General features: G+C 44.4%; 1 protein-coding gene across 1 annotated transcript in view; it reads right to left on the reverse strand.

The window, feature by feature from the left end:
* Nucleotides 1–21,657, reverse strand: part of NUDT3 (nudix hydrolase 3) — a 120,148-nt gene extending 98,491 nt beyond the window's left edge. Inside the window, exon 1 of the mRNA XM_050787848.1 lies at nt 21,533–21,657. Within this exon, the coding sequence (XP_050643805.1) occupies nt 21,533–21,631 (99 nt within the window). The 5' untranslated portion in view covers nt 21,632–21,657. The remainder of the gene's footprint in view (nt 1–21,532) is intronic.
* Nucleotides 21,658–22,002: the final 345 nt, after the last annotated feature.

A 22,002-nucleotide genomic window follows, 5' to 3' on the forward strand; every position in this document is an offset into this window, starting at 1 on the left:
GCACTTTGAGAGGCCGAGGCGGGGGGATCATCTCAGGTCAGGAGTTCGAAACTAGCCTAACCAACATGGAGAAACCCCATCTGTAGTAAAAATACAAAATTAGCTAGGTGTGGTGGTGCATGCCTGTAATCCCAGCTACTCGGGAGGCTGAGGCAGGAGAATCACTTGACCCCAGGAGGCAGAGGCTGCAGTGAACCAAGATTGCGCCACTGCACTCCAGCCTGGACAACAGAGGAAGACTTCGTCTCAAAAAAAGAAAAAAAAAAAGTCTAATACTGCTTTGCTGTGTCTTTAAAGTGCAACTTTATGGCTACTGAAAATGCTTTGGGCCAGGCGCGGTAGCTCATGGCTGTAATCCCAGCACTTTGGGAGGCTGGAATATATATACACACAATTTATGCATATTAAATATATACATATATATACACATATATATGTATATATATATTTTTTGTATTTTTAGTAGGGACGGGGTTTCATCGTGTTAGCCAGGATGGTCTCGATCTCCTGACTTAGCGACCCACGTGCCTTGGCCTCCCAAAGTGCTGGGATTATAGGTGTGAGCCACCGTGCCCAGCCATATATGTATATTTATATATATTTACATATATATTTATATATTTTTATATATTTTTTATATATATATAAACACTGTCATCTACAATAAGAGAAGAACATTTAAGTACCTTCTTTCATCATTTTCATGGGCATGTAACCATTAAAAATGTGTATACAGAATTGAAATTAGGAGAAATTGCATATTATATGTGAAAAAACAGATTATAAAACTGTATATGGCCAGGCGCGGTGGCTCAAGCCTGTAATCCCAGCACTTTGGGAGGCCGAGATGGGCGGATCACGAGGTCAGGAGATCGAGACCATCCTGGCTAACACAGTGAAACCCCGTCTCTACTAAAAAATACAAAAAACTAGCCGGGCGAGGTGGCGGGCGCCTGTAGTCCCAGCTACTCGGGAGGCTGAGGCAGGAGAATGGCGCAAACCCGTGAGGCGGAGCTTGCAGTGAGCTGAGATCCAGCCACTGCACTCCAGCCTGGGCGACAGTGCGAGACTCCGTCTCAAAAAAAAAAACAAAAAAAAAAACTGTATATAATCTAAACCTGTAGCCCAAGCTACTCAGGAGGCTGAGGTGGGAGGATCACTTGAACTCAGGAGCTCGAGGCCACCCTGGGCAACAAAGAAATGTCCCATGGGTTGGGGGGGAGGAATTGTATATAAATTAAACACAATGTTATAAAATTTAAAGCCAGAATGATTAAAGAGAATAACTTCCTTCATACGTTTTGGAGGAAACTAGAGGCTGCATGATATTTATCTTCATAAATAACTGTGGGCCTACTGTGTATGAAGCACCATGTAGGCAGCACAGAGGATAAACTATGAGCAGGAGAGAACTCTGGTAACTTATAACCTAATGGGCTAAAAAGAGGGTATTTTCCAAATTTGCTATGGTGAATGTGGAACATCTTTATAATGAAAGGAAGACTACTAAAACTGCCTTAAAAAGTATTTTACAGCATTCAAAATTTGCCAAAAATATCCACGTTTCTGACAAATTCAGCTTCTTCCTACAACACACATGCACTGGTGCTAGGATTCGTGATCAGCTTCAGCTAACAGTGACAACAGCAATAGATGCTGCTGAAGTTGGTATAGATTACACTTCTATAATTGTGGTACAGCCTTTCATTCCACCTGCTTTTGTTCTTTTAAATACTGGTACTCGGAGTCTGCTTTAGAAATATATTTTTATTTGACTGGGCGCAGTGGCTTATGCCTGTAATCCCAGCACTTTGAGAGGCCAAGGCGGGCAGATCACCTGAGGTCAGGAGTTCGAGACCAGCCTGGCCAACATGGTGAAACCCCATCTCTACTTTAAAAAATACAAAAAATTAGCCGGGTGTGGTGGCATGCACCTGTAGTCCCAGCTACTCAGGAGGCTGAGGCAGGAAAATCACTTGAACCCGGGAGGCAGAGGTTGCAGCAAGCCGCAATCACGCCACTGCACTCCAGCCTGGGTGACGGAGCAAGGCTCCCTCTCAAAAAAAAAAAAAAAAAAAAAAAAAAAATTATTGCATTCTACCTGTTTAACTCCTTTTGTGGATCTGTCAGAAGAAAACTGTGTTATCTTTGTATTGTTTTATCTTTGTTATTATTTTACCAGAAGTATCACAGTAGACAGATTTCAACACTCTTTTGGTTTCAGTTCCCTTATTTCACTGAGGTGGCTGGATAGATCATGTCTATGTTTACTTCCAGGTTTACAAATGTAAAGATTCTATAGCTTCAGGTCTTCCTCTCTTTCCATAAAAGCCCTTTCACTGTAAATTCAGAGCACCACTTACTGCACCGAATCTTTCCTTCCTTTCTCAGTTCTTATATTTTTTAGATCACATATCAGTCTGTCTTTGTGACGCTGTTATGATCAGCATCTGATTTTTTTTTAATGCCTGCACAATCTGTATTGGAGTAGCAGCAAATTTACAGTCATCCTTCAACACTCAGATCTAGTCCTTTTCCACTATGTCTGACTTCTCAATCCAGCGTTTGTCTACTCTTCCATTCCTAAAGCATTAGGAGACGGTTCTTTTACAGCACTCATTTCAGTGTATCATCATCATTTCTTGGCCAGTGCGATTCCTTCTGTGGTTCCGGCCTTTGTTACAGTACCAACTATGTTATCTGGGAGGCACTTTACTTTCCTCATTCAAGTCTCACAACAACTTCATGAATTAGGTATTATTTATTCACATTTTACAAATAAAACAACTGACTCTCAGTCTACTTTCTGATTCCTCTGACCTTATACCATGCTCTTGAATCAGTCCCCAATCTAGGAACATCTCTACAGTTCTCTTTCCCCTCTCCAGTGTCTATATGCAAAGGGATAAGGAAATATACAAAACTTAAACAATATAAATTCCATCTCCTTTTGAGCCCACTAGGTTATAAGTTACGAGAGTTCGGCCGGGCACAGTAGCTCACGCCTGTAATCCCAGCACTTTGGCTGAGGCAGGGGATCACCCGAGGTCAGGAGTTCGAGACCAGCCTGACCAACATGGTGAAACCCCATCTCTACTAAAAAATACAATAATTAGCCAGGCATGATGGTGCACGTCTGTAATCCGAGCTACTTGGGAGGCTGAGGCAGGAGAATTGCTTGAACTCAGGAGGCGGAGACTGCAGTGAGCTGAGATCCTGCCACTGCACTCCAGCCTGGGCAACAGAGTAAAACTCTGTCTCAAAAAAAATTAAAAAAAAAAAAAAAAAGTTACCAGAGTTCTAAAATAGTCTCTCCTGCTCATAGTTTATCCTCCTTGGAGTCTACATGCTGCTTTGTACACAGAAGGCCCACAATTGTTTGTAAGGATAAATACCATTCAGCCTCCAAATGTACCCCCTTATAAAACTATCACTTCAATCCTGACCACACCACAGTAACTCTGCTAGACTTTTTCTTGCCTCTCAAATCACCAGATCAGTATATTGACTGGAAGAGCAAATACGGTGAACTTCTTTCCTTCTCAAAATAGATCCATCTGGAAGGAGTTTTCTCGAATTCATGTCAATATAATTCAGGCTCTTGGATTTTTTCATTTATCCACCTTCCAATCTCAGAAGAAAATGCGCTTCTTTCCTGATTTAATCAACCCAAATCCACATGTCCATCTTACCATCCTTCTAACAGTTTCATAAAGTCATCGTTAAATCTGTTGCTCCATCTCATCTTCCTTATACTTGACGGCTCTAGGTGTGACCTATCACCCATCACATCTTTGTGAAATGTTCTTCCACCTCCGCTTTTATGATAGTGCCTCTTTGACTGTGATGATGCCCAAAGCTCAGGGTCTTTGCTTTCTGCGTACTTTCTCTCGTGCTAACTTTCTATTCTCCCTCTCCAAGGTCCCTGACACTCCACACTGTATCTATAGTCCTAACTTCTTACTCCCCTTCTAGTCCCACATCTCCAACTATCATCAGTTGAATTCAGTTCACCACCTCAAATTCGATATGACAAAACCAAAGTTCCATCTTCTCTATGAAACCAACCTCTTCTAAATTTCCATTTTTCCTGTCACCCAGGATCAAAATTTAAAAGTCATCTTCAACCATAGCTCCTTCATCTTTTTTTTTTTTCTTTTCTTTTTTTTGAGACAGCGTCTCACTCTGTCACCCAGGCTGGAGTGTAGTGGCACTATCATGCCACTTGACCTCCCAGGCTCAAGTGCAATGGCACTTACTGCAGCCTGATCCTCCCACCTCAGCCTCTAGAGTAACTGGGACTACAAGCATGCACTACCACGCCCAGGTAATTTTTTTTATTTTTGTAGAGACGGGGTATCCCTATGTTACTCAGGCTGGTCTTGAACTCCTGGCCTCAAGTGATTCTCCTGCTCCCGCCTCCCAAAATGTTGGGATTACAGGCATGAGCCACCATGCATGGCCTCCTTTATCTTTAACATATCATCTGTTACCAAACCTGTCCACCCTTTGATTGCATTGTCATTTAACTCACTACTTCATTCCATTCTCCTGCTACCATGGCTCTCACTTCCAGAAGAGAACATCATTCTCCCAACCATTCCCTCTGGTAGCCCCCATTAAGTTCACCCTGCATTCCTCTCTCACACAAACCTTTCCACAACCCTTCGAAGGACAACTGTGGTTCCCCACTGTGGGATCAAACCCAAACTCCTCATTATCTCAAATCAAGACTCTATACCTTTAGCTCCCTGCCAGCTGACATCCTCTATCACTCCCCATAGATACCCTGCCACACCACTATCCCAGACCCAGGTTCATATGCTCAGAGTCTCTGGCATGCAACAAACTCATTCCCACCCTCAGTCATGCTGGGTCCCCTTCTCCTAATATACTCTTTCCCCTTTGTACCTAAGTCCTATCAACTTCTTATAGCCCAAGATTGACTATTTCTGTATTCTGCATCCAAAACGAAGCACTCCAGAAGCACAGACTTTCCTACATTTTTTCTAACTGCTCCATGTACTTTATGTCCCACCTCTTTAATTTTTCTATCTGATCCCACCCAAGGCACATAGTGCGGCCACTTGTTCAACTGTACTGAAATGCCTAATGGTAATTTAATTAATTCATCAATTTAGAAAAGCATTCTTCCTGGAGAGCAGTGGACATGTCCACAGTTTTAAAACCATCACTGCATCAAGAATAATGTTTTGCAAAAAGTGAAGACTCAATAAATTCCTGTTAACCAAGACAGTACTTGGAGACTACAATATGTGTATTTTAAGCAGCATCATACAGTTTTCATAAACTTGGATTTCAAAAATTCATTTAAAAAAATCTGGTTCTTGATACCCCCAACATTTAAAACATTAAGAATTCACACATTCTCAAATACTATTTAGGATAATTCTAAAAAGAGAATTTAAAAAGCGTGGAGAGGGCAGGGCACGTTGGCTCATGCCTGTAATCCCAGCACTTTGGGAGGCTGGGACAGACAGGTCATTTGAGGCCAGGAGTTTGAGATCAGCCTGGCAAATGTGGTAAAACACCGCTGCTGCTGAAAATACAAAAATTAGCCAGGTGTGGTGGTGCACCCCTGAACCCCAGCTACTTGGGAAGCTGAGGCATGAGAATTGCTTGACCCTGGGAGGCGGAGGTGGCAGTGAGCCAAGATCACACCACTGCACTGCAGCCTGGGTGACAGAGCGAGACTCTGTCTCAAAAAAAAAAAAAAAAGTGTGGAGAGAGCATGACTATGCTGATAAGCATTTTATAAAAACACTGGCGTTCAGGTTACTGTTAGTTACAGTGCTCTGATTTGCTCTAATTTGACTGAATTACTTTTTTGCCATTTAAAATCAATTTTACAAACTTTAGCATGAATAAATTTTTACCACAAAAAGCGGAAAAATGGCCAGGTGCAACGGCTCACACCTGTAATCCCAGACTTTGAGAGGTCTAGGCAGGAGGACTGCTTGATCCCAGAAGTTTGAGACCAGCCTGGGCAACACAGCAAGATCTCATCTCTCTCACACACACACAAAAAAAGCCAGATGAAGTGGCACACACCTGTAGTCTCAGCTACCTGGGAAGCTGAGGTGGGAGAACTGCTTGTGCCCAAGAGGATGAGGCTGCAGGGAGCCACGATCACATCACTGTACTCCAGCCTGGGAGACAGAGCAAGATCCTAACTTGGGGGGAAAAAAAGGAAAAATGTTAAAGTTTGCTTCATAAATAAAATGAAAAGCTCTTCCACACACAAAAAAATTTCTGACTCAACATGTATACGTTTCTTCTGGTGCACTGGATTAGTTGAGGAGTCTACCTTAAAAACTACTGAAGTGATATTAGACAAAGTTCTTGGTTGCAAGCAAAAGAAACGAAGCCTGGCTGTCTGAAGCCAAAAATAATTTATTGGAAAAAATATCAAATGCTTAGAATATTGCAGTGGCAAGGACTATAGGGCGAAACCCCATCTCTACTAAAAATATAAAAATTAGTTGGGCGTGGTGGCAGCTGCCTGTAATCCCAGCTACTCAGGAGGCTGAAGCAGGAGAATCGCTTGAATCTGGGAGGCAGAGGTTGCAGTGAGCCAAGATCACACCACTGCACTCCAGCCTGGGCGACAGAGAGAGACTCCATCTCAAAAAAAGAAAAAAAAAAAAAAAAAATTAAAGGTAATCCACAAAAGTTTTTTTGTAGAGACAGGGTCTTGCTATGTTACCCAGAGTGGTCTCGAACTCCTGGCCTCAAGTAATCATCCCACCTTGTCCTCCCAGGGTGCTGGGATTACAGGCTTGAGACACTGCACCTGGCACAGAGATCATATTTTAAAATTTATGCCAGGCGCGGTGGTTCATGCCTGTAATCCCAGCACTTTGGGGGGCCAAGGTGGGCAGATCCCTTGAGGTCAGGAGTTTGAGATCCCCTGGCCAACATGGTGAAACCCATCTCTACTAAAAATACAAAAATTAACCAGATGTGGTGGCACGCACCTGTGATCCCAGCTACTTAGGAGGTGGAGGCAGGAAAATCCCTTGAACCTGGGAGGCGGAGGTTGCAACGAGCTGAGATTGAGCCATTACACTCCAGCCTGGGCAACAAGAGTGAAACTCCATCTCAAAAAAAAAAAAAAAAAAGTAAATACATATTAAATCAATTTTCTTTTATGCAGTAAAGTACTAATTTTTATCTATTTATTTATTATTGTTATTATTATTATTTTTGAGACAAAGTTTCGCTCTTGTTGCCCAGGCTGGAGTACAGTGACACGATCTCGGCTCACTGCAACTTCTGCCTCCCAGGTCCACGCGATTCTACTCCCTCAGCCTCCATGGCTGGGATTACAGGCACCCACCACCATGCCTGGCTAATTTTTGTATATTTAGTAGAGACAGGGTTTCACTATGTTGAATAAGCTGGTCTTGAACTTCTGACCTCAGGTGATACACCCGCCTTGGCCTCCCAAAGTGCTGGGATTACAGGCGTGAGCCACCATGCTCAGCCCTATTTTTTTTTTTTTTTTTTTTTTTTTTTTTAAAGAGAAAGGATCTTGCTCTGTCACCCAGGTTGGAGAATAGTGGCAAGATCAATGCTCACTGCAGCCTCAAACTCCTAGTCTCAAGTAATCCTCCTGCCTCAGCCTCCCGAGTAGGTGAGATTATAGGCAAGATCCACTGCAGCCAGTTAAAGTACTAATTTTTAGTGGTATATAGTATTCATACCATGAAATGAAAAGTAGGTGAAATCGAAATCACGGATTTTCCTGGTTGATTTCACTGTTAGTTACAGGGTTCAAAATGGATAGAATTCTCTGTTGAGATCTTTGTTTTCATGTCCTTGGGGATGAGAAAAAGGGTCATCACTCTCTCAGACACTGGATTGGGCCCTCTTACTTTCTCTCTTTCTCCCAGCACAGATTAGGGGGACAGACAGTGCATAAGAGCTTTCTTTATCCACAATACGTTGATACAAACAGGCTTCCAAAGGCAGCATATCTGGGCCTCTGACTTTCCGTGGTCTAGCTGGCCCAGTGTCCTTCACCTAGGATATTCTTCAACTACCCATACTCGACCAAGCTGTTCAGGTCTAGCCTGCTCCATAAAGTCATCCCTGACACTCTAGCCCATCTTTCTTCACAGGCTTCTCCAATTCCTATAAACACCTCCTATAAACTCTCCACACTTCTCTATTTTACACTCCAAACTGCATCTTATTTTTCTTGTGAGACAGTGTCTTACTCTGTCACCCAGGCTGAAGTGCAATGGCACAACCATGACTTACTGCAGCCTTGACCTCCCAGGCTCAAGTGATCCTCCCACCTCAGCCTCCCAAGTAGCTAGGACCACAGGCGCATACCACCACACCAGGCTAATTTTTAATTTTTTTTATAGAGACAGGGTCCCACTACATTGCTCAGCCTTGTCGCAAACTCTTGAGCTCAAGTGATCCTTCCCCTCCACTTCCCAAAGTGCTAAGATTGCAGGTGTGAGCCACTGCACCCGGCCTAAATTCCATCTTGCCAGTAGACTGAAGCTCAGATTCTGTATTCTACACATTTAAAAACTCCTCAGTTTTAGCCGGGCACGGTGGCTCAAGCCTGTAATCCCAGCACTTTGGGAGGCTGAGACGGGCGGATCACGAGGTCAGGAGATCGAGACCATCCTGGCTAACACGGTGAAACCCCGTCTCTACTAAAAAATACAAAAAACTAGCCGGGCGAGGTGGCGGGCGCCTGTGGTCCCAGCTACTCGGGAGGCTGAGGCAGGAGAATGGCGTAAACCCGGGAGGCGGAGCTTGCAGTGAGCTGAGATCTGGCCACTGCACTCCAGCCTGGGCGACAGAGCCAGACTCAGTCTCAAAAAAAAAAAAAAAAAAAAACTCCTCAGTTTGAAATATTCTTTATAGATATCACAATACAATTACTTTTGTAACCAAAAATAATAATTCCCTTTTGAAAAAAAAATGACCCACACACCCTGGCAAAAGGATGATCGTGCCCAGCTAGCTCCTCATAAAATAGTTATTGAACCTACAAAAAAACCCCACAGAAATACAATTATCATATACAGGAACTCTCTGGATTGTTTTCCTAACTTATATTGGCAATAAAATCTAAAAGTTTTGTCTTACTATTATTAAAGGCAAACTACCCAAACTGCAAAGCTTCTTAGGAAGAAATCAATACCACAGTCATAGGTGTAAAAGCTCTGAGTCAGGGCTCCGCACATTTGGTTAGTGAGGGCTGAATATAAGTCTAGCAATCAAATCATTTCTGCAAGAGGAAGCAAATAAAAGTACTAAATAATAGGCCGGACACGGTGGCTCACGCCTATAATCCCAGCACTTTGGGAGGCCGAGGCAGGCGGATAATGAGGTCAAGAGTTCAAGACCAGCCTGGCCAACATGGTGAAACCCCAACTCTACTAAAAATACAAAAATTAGCCGGGCTTGCTGGTGGGCGCCTATAACCCCAGCTACTCGGGAGGCTGAGGCAGGAAAATCACTTGAATCTGGGAGATGGGGGTTGCAGTGAGCCGAGATCGCACCACTGCACTCCAGCCTGGGCAACAGAGTGAGACTCCATCTCAAACAAACAAACAAAAAAAGCCAGGCACGGTGGCTCACATCTGTAATCCCAGCACTTTGTGAGGTCGAGGTGGGCGGATCATGAGGTCAGGAGATGGAGACCATCCTGGCTAACACGGTGAAACTCCGTCTCTACTAAAAAATACAAAAAATTAGCTGGGCATGGTGGCAGGCGCCTATAGTCCCAGCTACTCAGGAGGCTGAGGCAGGAGAATGGCGGGAACCCGGGAGGCAGAGCTTGCAGTGAGCCGAGATGGTGCCACTGCACTCCAGCCTGGGCGACAGAGTGAGACTCCATCTCAAACAAACAAACAATCAATCAAAAAAAGCCAGGCGCGGTGGCTCACACCCGTAATCCCAGCACTTTGGGAGGCCGAGGCGGGCAGATCACGAGGTCAGGAGATCGAGACCAGCCTGGCTAACACGGTGAAACTCCGTCTCTACTAAAAAATACAAAAAAAATTAGCCGGGCGTGGTGGCGGGTGCCTGTAGTCCCAGGTACTCGGGAGGCTGAGGCAGGAGAATGGCGGGAACCCGGGAGGTGGAGCTTGCAGTGAGCCGAGATGGCACCACTGCACTCCAGCCTGGGTGACAGAGTGAGACTCTGTCTCTAAAAAAAAAGAAAAAAAAAATTAAATAATCAAACAGGCCAGATGTGGTGGTTCATGCATGCAATCCCAACATTTTGGGAAGGCAAGGAGGGAAGATCACTTGAGCCAGGAGTTCCAGACCAGTCTGGGCAACATAACAAAACCTCACCTCTACAAAAAATAAAAAATATATATTAGGAGGGTGTGGCAGCACATGCCTATAGTCCCAGCTACTCAGGAGGCTGAGGTGAGAGGATCACTTGTGCCTGGAGGGTTGGGGCTGCAGTGAGCTATGATCATGCCACTACACTCCAGTCTGGGTGGTGGACCCAGACCCTGTCTCAAAACACAAACAAATTTCCAAGTATAATAAGCACAATGTGATTTCTCTTGTTTTGTTTTGTAACTTCCCTTAATGTGTATTTTATTAGGATTCCTAAATATTCAAAGAAAAATCATGGTTAGGTATAGTGGCTCACACCTGTAATCCCAGCACTTTGGAATGTCAAGGCAGGAGGGGCTGCTGCTTGAGCCCAGGAGTTTGAGACCAGTCTGAGGAACACAGCAAGACCCTGTCTCTACTAAAACTGAATTAGCCAGGCATGGTTGTGCATGCCTGTAATCTTAGCTACACAGGAGGCTGACGAAGAAGGATCGCTTAAGCTCAGGAGGTCAAGGCTGCAGTGAGCCATGATTGCATCACGGCACTCCAGCCTGGATGACAGGGCAACACCCTGTCTCAAAAAAAAAAAAAAACGAAAGCCCGGGGCGGTGGTTCACGCCTGTAATCCCAGCACTTTGGGAGGCCGAGGAGGGTGGATCACGAGGTCAGGAGTTTGAGACCAGCCTGACCAAGATGGTGAAACCCACATCTCTACTAAAAATGCAAAAATTAGCCGGGTGTGGTGGTAGGCGACTGTAATCCCAGCTATGCGGGAGGCTGAGGCAGGAGAATCGTTTGAACCTGGGAGACGGAGGTTGCAGTGAGCCGAGATTGTGCCACTGCACTCCAGCCTGGACGACGGGGCTAGACTCCATTTCCAAAAAAAGAAAAATCACAATCCTTCTTCCTTTTAAGAAAAGTATAAGCACTATGTCTGAGTTCATATCCATTTTTATTCAACATTGCTAAGCTGCTCTTATAAAACACATCAGAAATATGTTAAAAAACCAAGTCAAAGAAAAGATTTTCTAAGCAGTTCTTTAAAAGGACTTTACTGTTTTATGAACAAAGAGATTAACTAATTGTATACAAAGAAAGCCTATTTAAGGAATCATTTCATTATTTTATTTTATTTTTATTTTTTCTTTTTGGAGCCAGGGTCTCTCTCGCTGTTGCCCAGGCTGGAGTGCAATGATGCAAACACAGCTCACCGCATCCTAGACATCCCCAGCTCAAGCGACCCTCCCACACAGGCCTCCCAAAATGCTAAACAGTCTTATTTATCCATGTATTCCCACGGTCTTACACAGACACTCCGAAAATGTGTGCTGAAAAAATGAATAAGCAGTGGGCTGGGCGCGGTGGCTCAAGCCTGTAATCCCAGCACTTTGGGAGGCCAAGACGGGCGGATCACGAGGTCAGGAGATCGAGACCATCCTGGCTAACACGGTGAAACCCCGTCTCTACTAAGAAAATACAAAAAACTAGCCAGGTGACGCAGCGGGCACCTGTAGTCCCAGCTACTCGGGAGGCTGAGGCAGGAGAATGGCGTAAACCCAGGAGGCGGAGCTTGCAGTGAGCTGAGATCTGGCCACTGCACTCCAGCCTGGGTGGCAGACCGAGACTCCGTCTCAAAAAAAAAAAAAAAAAAAAAAAAAAAAGAAATGAATAAACAATCGTATTCCTGAAAAAGGGCCCTTCCTTTCTGTACTAGGCTATGAAGAAAGATATAGATTGCTTCACACAGCACACAGTAGATGTGCAGCACTATTTTTATTGAGAAATGAGAATTAAAGCAGAAGCAAAGAAGTAGGATTGGGGCAAGGAGTTAAAAGAATGGAGACTGCAGTATGAATTTAGACCAGAATTCACACCTTGGGAAGGAGGCAAAAAATAATGTAATGGAAGAAATGACTAACTGGTATTAGGCAAACAGAAGGGGAAGCGGGGAAAAAAGCTTCCAGGAAAGATTTTGAGAAATGAGGAGTAGAAATGTCCAGTCATGACTGGATCAATGAACCCATCATGATCTTAGAGCAATGTTAATATTGAACAGCGACCAAGATGTGTTACAAAAGGACTCCCTGACCACCTTGGGATCTACCGGAAGCCCTTTGTCATGGTTATTGCCTCTGGGATTGCTCCTTGTGTCTTACTCCCTTCTCTAGAGCCTGCTGTCGGTTCACCTGCTCCTCTGGGGCATTTTACAGACAAACAGGCCACCAGTTTCTGCCCACTGAGGAGCTCCAATGTCAATCATCTCTCCATTCCAACCTGGTGAGCTGAAGGATCTGAGAAAATGTGAAGCAGCTCCCTGTTTGCCAAGAGACATAGGGCTTCTAGTGGAAAAGTACAACAAACAAACCTAACACCTTAGGAACAGCTTCATCCTTTCTTTATTAAAACAGCTTTAAAGCACAGGGAAATCTAACTCACACAATCCTATTAGTATTCATTTTTCTCCCTGGGTAAAAACAGACCCGTTAGGAGCAGCTTTAACTTTCCTAGGCACTGTGATGTCATTTGTTGTATGTTCTGTATCATCTGGCCTTTCTAAGAGTACAAACAAGCCCACCCCTGTCTCTCACTTCTCCTCACAGAGGCTCTAAAAAAGGAAAGACTGGGGGAAGAAGGATAATCTTACTGGAAGTACTTTAGGAGGGCCAAAGTTGAACAATATGACAGATGAATATCATATTACCCAATTTAGGATAATAAAATCTTACTCAAGAAGTTAGTCTTCTATACAGTTTATGCTAAAGTTCAAGTAAAGGATACTGCTGATTAAAAAATATAAATGTAGGCTGAGCGCGGTGGCACACGCATGTAATCCTAGCACTTTGGGAGGCTGAGGTGGGAAGATCGTTTGAGCTCAGGAGTTCAAACCCAGCCTGAGTAACAGAGTGAGACCCTGTCGCCACACACACACAAATTAGCTGGGCAAGGTGGCATGCACTTGTACTTCCATCTACTTGGGAGGCTAAGGTGGGAGGATCACTTGAGCCTGGGAGGTGGAAGCTGCAGTGACCTGAGATCGCATTACTGCACTCCAGCCTGGTCAACAGAGCAAGACCTTGCCTCCAAAAAACAAAAACAAAAACAAAAAACTCAAAACAAGATCTTGGCCCTAAGAACAAAGATTAGCAGATAAATATACATTTATATGTACATACTTCATATATTAATTATATATTATTTTCAAAAAGCAAATGAAAATATTAAATAATCAAACAGGCCAGATGTGATGGCTCATGCCTATAATCCCAACACTTTGAGGGGCCAAGTAGAGAGGATCACTTGAGCCAGGAGTCCCAGACCAGTCTGGGCAACATGAGACCTCATCTCCACAAAAAATAAAAAATATGGCCAGGTGCAGTGGCTCACGCCTGTAATCCCAGCACTTTGGGAGGCCGAGGTGGGCGGATCACCTGAGGTCAGGAGTTCGAGACCAGCCTGACCAACATGGAGAAACCCCGTGTCTACTAAAAACACAAAATTAGCCAGGCATGGTGGTGTATACCTGCAATCCCAGCTACTTGGGAGGCTAAGGCAGGAGAATCGCTTGAACTCAGGAGGTGGAGGTTGCGGTGAGCCAAGATTGTGCCACTGCACTCCAGCCTGGGCAACGAGAGCGAAACTCTGTCTCAAAAAAAAAAAAAAAAAAAATACATGTACATATACATATACAGGCAAGGTAAGGTGGCACACACCTATAGTGTGTATGTATATAGTATATACATACATATAATGTATGTATATAATACGTATATGTATGCATATTATATACATACATTATACAAATGTATATACAAATACATTATACAAAAGATTATACAAATAAATCTTTTATATGCATATAAACATGTATTTATTTGCTAATCTTTGTAGGGCCAAGATCTTGTTTTGAGTATGAGTCTATTGCTGAATTGTAAGTTGTCTTTCTTTCATATGCCACACCCATAATTAATGATCTATGTTTCCCAGTCCTAGTTTCTATAAAGAACAAAAACCTAAAAACATTCATGAAGTAATCTATGAGCAGAGTCCTAGACTTTTAAGATCCCCTCTCCAATCTTCTCCAGTTTATTTGTCCATATAAGTGAGCAGTAATTTATTTTCTTTTTCTTTTTTTTTTGAGACAGACTCTCACTCTGGAGTGCAGTGGCGTGCTGTTTGCAACCTCCGTCTCCCGGGTTCAAGCAATTCTTGTGCCTCAGCCTCCCATGTAGCTGGGACTACAGGCACACACCACCGTGCCTGGCTAGTTTTATGTATTCAGTAAAGATGGGGTTTCACCATGTTGCCTAGGTTCGTCTCAAATTCCTGGGCTCACATGATCCGCCCACCTTGGTCTCCCAAAATGCTGGGATTACAGGCATGAGTCACCATGCCCAGCCTTATTCTTTTCTGAACTCAAATTTCGCTGGTTAAGTTGCACAATTACAATAACAAGTACAATGAACATAAACAGATACAGGAATAAAGGTAACTAACTGTAATCACACAATTTGGCAGCTGGGAGGTCATCTGGTTGGGGTACACCAGACCCAGAAGCCTGCTGAGTAACTGCCAAGCATTCAGTGTACCAAGCTGGTTAAAGTAGTGGTTGGTTAAGAAACTGTATATCAGGTTCAACCTACTGTAATAAATGTTAGTTACCACAAATACCCAATTTAAAGATGTTATCAACATATCAATAACAATCAGTAGAACTTGTTAAGTGGGAGATTTTTTTCTGTTAAATTTTGTTTATCAACAAGAAGAGGAGCCAGAAAGAGAAAAGGGAATCATTTTCATCACGCTGTTGGGTCTGTTTGTTGTTCCATCTCTCCCATTAGACTCTAAGCTCCCTGCATGTCTGTCTCCTTCATAACAGTATCACAGAACTTGGCACTCAATGAGTGTTCAATAAACTTACTACGTTGACACATCTTAACCTGGATCAGAATTTCAGCCTCTCGTTGCTGGTCTATAAATAAAGTTTTCTGGAGCTGGGGAAAAAAAAAACCTAGAATGATAGGTTTGGCTACTCATGAGATATTATCTTCTAATATAGTCATGTACTACATAACATTTCAGTCAACTACAGACTACATATACAAGAGTAGTCCCAAGAGATTATAATGGAGCTGAGAAATTCCTATCCCATCGTAGCTGTGGTGTCATAGCACAATGTGCTACTCATGTGTTTATGGTGAGTACACAATCAAACCTACCGTGCTGCCGGTCACATAAAAGTCTAGCACAGTTGAGCACGGTGGCTCATGCCTGTAATCCCAGCACTTAGGGAGGCTGAGGAGGCAGACTGCCTTAGTCCAGGAGCTCAAGACCAGCCTGGGTAAAATGCCAAAACCCTATCTCTACAAAAAAATACGAAAATTAGCCAGGCATGGTGGCGCGTGCCTGGAGTCCCAGATACTTGGGAGGCTGAGGTGCAAGGATCACTTGAGCCCAGAAGGTCAAGGCTACAGCGAGCCGTGATCACACCACTATACTCCAGCCTGGGCAACAGAGTAAGACCCTGTCTCAAAACAACAACAACAAAAAAAATGTAGCACATACAATCACGTGCAGTACATAATACTTGATAGTAAATGTATTACTGGTTTATGTATTTACTATACTGTACTTTTTATTATGTTAGAGTGTATTCTCTCTACTTACTTACTTTTTTAAAAAGTTAATTGTAAAACAGTCTCAGAAGAAAGGATTGTTATCATAGGAGATGACAGTTCCATGCCTATTATTCTCCTGAAGACCTCCCAGTGGGATAAGATGCGGAGGTGGAAGACAGTGATACTGACGATCCTTGACCCTGTGTAGGCCTAGGTTAATGTGTGTTTGTGTCTTTGTTTTCAACCAAAGAAAAAGCTTAAAAAGCAAAATATGGGCCGGGCACAGTGGCTCACGCCTGCAATCCCAGCACTTTGGGAGGCCAAGGCGGGCGGATCACGAGGTCAGGAGATCGAGACCATCCTAGCTAACACGGTGAAATCCCATCTCTACTAAAAATACAAAAAATCAGCCGGGCATGGTGGCGAGCGCCTGTAGTCCCAGCTACTCAGGAGGCTGAGGCAGGAGAATGGCGTGAACCCGGGAGGCAAAGCTTGCAGTGAGCTGAGATCACGCCACTGCACTCCAGCCTGGGTGACAGAGCGAGACTCCGTGTCAAAAAAGAAAAAAAAAAAAAAAAGTAAAATATGGGTAGGCAGAGGAACAAAAAGTAAAACAAATAAATAATAAATAATATCTTTAAATAAAGTTTCTAGAATAAAGATATAACGAAGAAAACATTAGCCAGGCATGGTGGCATATACCAGTTGTCCTAGCTAGCTGTTGGGAGGCTGAGGTGGAAGGATCACTTGAGCCCAGGAGTTTAAGACCAGCCTGGGCTGTTGCCTGGGCAACAGAGCAAGAGCTCAACTCTTTAAAAAAAAAAAAGAAAAAGTGATTTTAGTGTGACAGGAAAAAAAGAGAAAATATTTTTATACAGATGTACAATGTGTTTTAAGCTAATATTACAAGAGTCAGAACGTTAAAAAATGTAAAAACTTATAAAGTAAAAAAATTACAGTAAGCTGTTAATTTTTGAAAAAATAATTTTTTGATTTAGTGCAACCTAAGCTGTACAGTGTTTCTAGTCTACAGTAGTGTACAGTAATGCCCTAAGCCTTCGCATTTACTCACCGCTCACTCACTGACGCATCCAGAGCAACTTCCAGTCGCACAAGCACCATTCATAGTAAGTGTCCTGGTCAGGTGAACCATTTTTTATTTTTTGTACCGTATTTTTCCTGTACTTTGCTTGTTTAGGTATGTTTAGAAACACAAATACTACTGCATCACAATTGCCTATTTATTCAGTACAGTCACATGCTGTACAGTTTTGCAGCTTAGGACCAACAGGTTATATACCATACAGCCTACATGTGCAGTAGGCTATACCAGCCAGGTATGTGTAAGTACATTCTATGATGTTCACACAACAACAAAATCACCTAATGATGCATTTCTCAGTATGTATCGCCAATGTAAGCAACACACGGCTGTATTTTCATCTCTTTTTCTTCACATTGCATGTATGCTTCTTGACATTGCTTAAATTTATAAATCAAGGTCCTATATATACTTATATTACTATCGTATTAATGCTAATAATATTCTGTAAACTATTCCATCTTGATTAAGGCCATCAGTGCCCATTAAAAATTTTTTTTAATTGGGTTGAATGCCCTATTCGGTTTGAATTTTACATTCCCACAATGTGTGGCAGCTAATGCTTCTGGCACATCTATTGAGAACATAAAAGTTCTCCTGGAACTAACAAATTACTTTCCTTCCAACACAATTATATAATCTGAGAGTTGAAAAGCACCCTAGAGATTATTCTGTGGTCCAAAATCCCTCCCGATTAAGGAATCTCATCTAAAACTACTCAACTCTGTCCACAGGAAGAGATGCTAATCTTTAGATTCCCCATGACACAGTGCTGCCGCCATCGTAGGCTCTTTAATACATGGTTTTTGTTGTTTTAATACACATTTGTTGAACTGAAGAAATCTAAAATGGACGTATTTCACTCATTTTCTTTTTCTTCCCAGGCTTTAGCTGTAACACCCACTGCATCTGTAATTGAAAGCTCTGCATGATTCCTCTGCTCATTAACCAACATTCAAAAAGAAATTCAATAAAGGAAACTAAATGTTTCAATGCATTAAAGAAACTTCATTTTAACAGTTTAAAATTTTAAGCTCCTGGACTGGCAAAGTGGCTCTTGCCTATAATCCCAGCATTTTGGGAGGCTGAGATGGGAGGATCTCTTAAGCCCAGGAGTTTGACAATAGCCTGGGCAACAAAGGGAGAACCTGTGATATGGTATGGCTCTGTGTCCCCACCCAAATCTCATCTCGATTTGTAATCCCCACCTGTGGAGGGAAGGACCTGTAATCCCTCCCATGTGTTGAGTGAGGGAAGTAACTGGATCATGGGGAGTTTCCCCCATGTGGTTCTCATGCTAGTGAGTGCTCACGAAATCCAATGGTTTTATAAGTGTTTGGGAGTTCCTCCTTCGCTTCTCTTTCTCCTGCTGCCTTGTGAAGAACGTTCTTACTTCCCCTTTGCCTTCCGCCATGATTGTAAGTTTCCTGAGGCTTCCCCAGCCATGTATAACTGTGAGTCAATTAAACCTCTTTCTTTATAAATTACTCAGTCTCAGGTATTTCTTTATAGCAGTGTGAAAATGGACTAATACACCCTTTCTCCACATAAAATTTAAAAATCAACCAGGTATGGTGGCTTGTTCATGTAGTCCCAGCTACTTGGGAGGCTGAGATGGGAGGATTGCTTGAGCACAGGAGGTTGAGGTTGCAGTGAGCCATGATCACACCACTACACTCCAACCTGCGTGACACAGTGAGACCCTGTCTCAAAAAAATAAATAAATAAAGGCCGGGCACGGTGGCTCATGCCTGTAATCCCAGCACTTTGGGAGGCCGAGACGGGCGGATCACAAGGTCAGGAGATTGAGACCATCCTGGCTAACACGGTGAAATTCCGTCTCTACTACAAATACAAAAAATTAGCCGGGCGTGGTCGCAGGCACCTGTAATCCCAGCTACTCGGGAGGCTGAGGCAGGAGAATGGCGTGAATTCAGGAGGCAGAGCTTGCAGTGAGCTGAGATCGTGCCACTGCACTCCAGCATGGGAGACAGAGCCAAGACTCCGTCTCAAAAAAAATAAAAAATAAAAAATACAATATAAAAACTAGCCAAGCATTGTGGCAGGCGCCTGTAATCCCAGCTACTCAGGAGGCTGAGGCAGGGAGAACTGCTTGAACCCGGGAGGTGGAGGTTGCAGTGAGCTGAGATCAAGCCACTGCACCCCAGCCTGGGTGAAAGAGGAAGACTCCGTCTCAAAATAAATAAATAAATAAATAAATTTTTAAAAATAAAAATGTAAGCTCCTAGAATCGCCTGAACCTGGGAGGCGGAGGTTGCAGTAAGCCGAGATTCGGCCACTGCACTCCAGCCTGGGCGACATAGCGAGACTCTGTCTCAAAAAAAAAAAAAAAAAAGAAAAAAAGTAAGCCCTAGAAGGCAAGTCTTATGCCTGGTCTGACTTGTAAGATGCCGTGAGGTAGCCTAAACAGACAAGTAAGCTTTCAACATTAATGTTCCTAATGTCAGTGCATAATAAAACATTTAACAGAAAATGGAAAATTAAGCCTTTGTTAGTTTGCTTATGATCTATAGTTTTCAATTTATCAAAAAGACGTTTTCTATTTCTAGTATGATTTATTATTATTATTTTTAATTTAGAGATGGGGGTCTGTTGGCCAGGTTGGTCTCGAACTCGTGGCCTCACCACCTTGGCCTCCCAAAGTGCTAGAATTACAGGCGTGAGCCACCGCGTCCGGCCTGGTGTGATTTTTTTTTTTTTTTTTTTTTTTTTTTTTTTTTTAGTAGAGACGGGGTTTCACCGTGTTAGCCAAGATGGTCTCGATCTCCTGACCTCGTGATCCGCCCGTCTCGGCCTCCCAAAGTGCTGGGATTACAGGCTTGAGCCACCGCGCCCGGCCGTGATTTTTCAAAACAAATAGTCTTGCATCATTTGTGCAACTAAACTATACTTATAATTGGGGTGCTCACAGATTTAGGCATACTAGTGTAGTAGGACATGCTATTATGCTAATCAGCTTTCCCTTCAGTTAAGAGCCTGTGATCCCATCTGATTTCCCATAACATGATATGATAATGAAGAGAATAAAGCCTCTGGAGCAGTAAGCACCAGGAATAATTTTACTTTACTCAAATATGCATTCCAAAACAGTGTATAATTTACAGCACGGCCCTGGTTAGCTATTACAATGCATCTGTTTTGGGGACTTTTACAATATATGGTAGGATACAAAGCATACGTTTCCAAATCTCCTTTCTTTCTGTTTTGCTGAAAGGGCGCACACATGGGATCCCTTAACAGCACAATTCACTAACTAATTTTCTTCAGGCAGTAATTCAAATTCCCACTTCCTCCTAAATACCTCTGGACAGCAACTCCTGGCAATCCATCTGTCTCTTTCGCCACAGCTTCTTTTCATAACTAACGGGTCAAGTTCCTTTCCCCATTTCGACACCATGCACTGTACTGCGGCCCTGCCACCATAGCCCACTGCTGAATGCTGGAGTATAACATATTGGATTTCACTGTCCTTCACTGTTTGCAGTTTAACTGCCATTTTACCACAATGCACATAAGAGAAATGCATTCCCACAGGCATCTTATGAATTTCCAAAGCAGCTATTCTTTGTGGATTTACAAAACATGTGCTTCTCTGAACTCCCTTCATCACCACAGAAACGGCTTTGGGAAGCCGAGATTTTTGTTTAAAGTACCCTATCTATTATAAAAAGAAACTGATTCTAAAACATTTTTATTTTCCTAGCTAATTTAATTCTAAGGCTCTTCCCACAAGGCAGTGGAGGAACGTCAGAGCAAAAATATTAAATCCTGCTTTTGGTCTTCCCAATTAATATGAAACATTGTCAGCACACAAAGATTATTATATCAAATGTCCTTTCTTCTCAGACTACACCATAAAGGCTACCCAGCGCACTGTAAAATAAACAGCTGGCTGTGGCTTATGCACAACGCCCTAAATCTTCCGAAGACACCCCCACCCCCATCCCTCGGCTTTGGGCTCACAGACACCTAATCCTTCGGCAAACCCCAAACCTGCCAATGAAGCGCACTATTTCTCTGCCACAAAGGCCGGCCCGCGCCTCGTGCACACCAGCCTCCGCACACATGTGCCTGGCTGACAAGTGCGGAGCGGCTCTTCCTGGATCAAAGCCGTTGGCCTGAACCGAAAGCCGCACTCTTCCCAGCCCACTGCCTTCTCCCGCGGCCGCTCTCCCCGGTAACAGGCGGCCGAACCGAAGCGCTCCGGCCGCAAGCCGGTCACCCCCTCCGCCCGGCGCGTCCCGTGCGGCCACACTCAGACCCGCTTCCCCTCAGCCCCAACGTCCTTGGTCCTTCCCCCCTTTTTCGCCTCAGGAAATTCCGTCGGAACATCATTCTGCACCAGCGGGGCGGCCCGGGCACACCCTCCTCCAGCGGCGGCGCCCCTCGCGCCTCCACCCGAAGGGGCCGGAGACCCGGCGACCCCGGCCAGCCCAGCCTGGCGCCTCACCTCCTCCTCGCTCTCGCTGCGGAAACACAGGCATGCGGCCCGCTTCTTGTAGCCGTCGCCGTCGTAGGTGCGGGTCTGGTTCGACTTGAGCTTCATCATCCTCTGGGCCCGGGTGGGGGTGCGGTGCGGGTCGCGGGAGTCGAGGGGTGGGGAGCCCGCTCTGGACGGCCGCGTGCGCGCGCGCCCCCGGCTCGGCCAAGGGAAGCAGGGAGGGGGAGCTTGTCCGCTACACGGCTCCGCCGCTGGCCTGCCGCGGCCGCCTCATTCCCCCCGGCCCAGGTCCCGCGCCGCCGCTGCCACCGTCACGGCTGCCGTCTCCGCTGCCGCCAGGGCCGCCGCCCCCTCTGCCACCGCCACCCCCGACGACGACCGCGCCGCCATCTTGGGCGCGATGCGTCAGCGGCGTAAGGCCGCACCGGCCTGCGGGACGACCGCGCGCTCGCAGCGCAGGCCGCGTTCGGGAATCGCGC

Source organism: Macaca thibetana, chromosome 4 (assembly GCF_024542745.1).
Source record: "Macaca thibetana thibetana isolate TM-01 chromosome 4, ASM2454274v1, whole genome shotgun sequence".
NCBI classification, from domain to species: Eukaryota; Metazoa; Chordata; class Mammalia; order Primates; family Cercopithecidae; genus Macaca; species Macaca thibetana.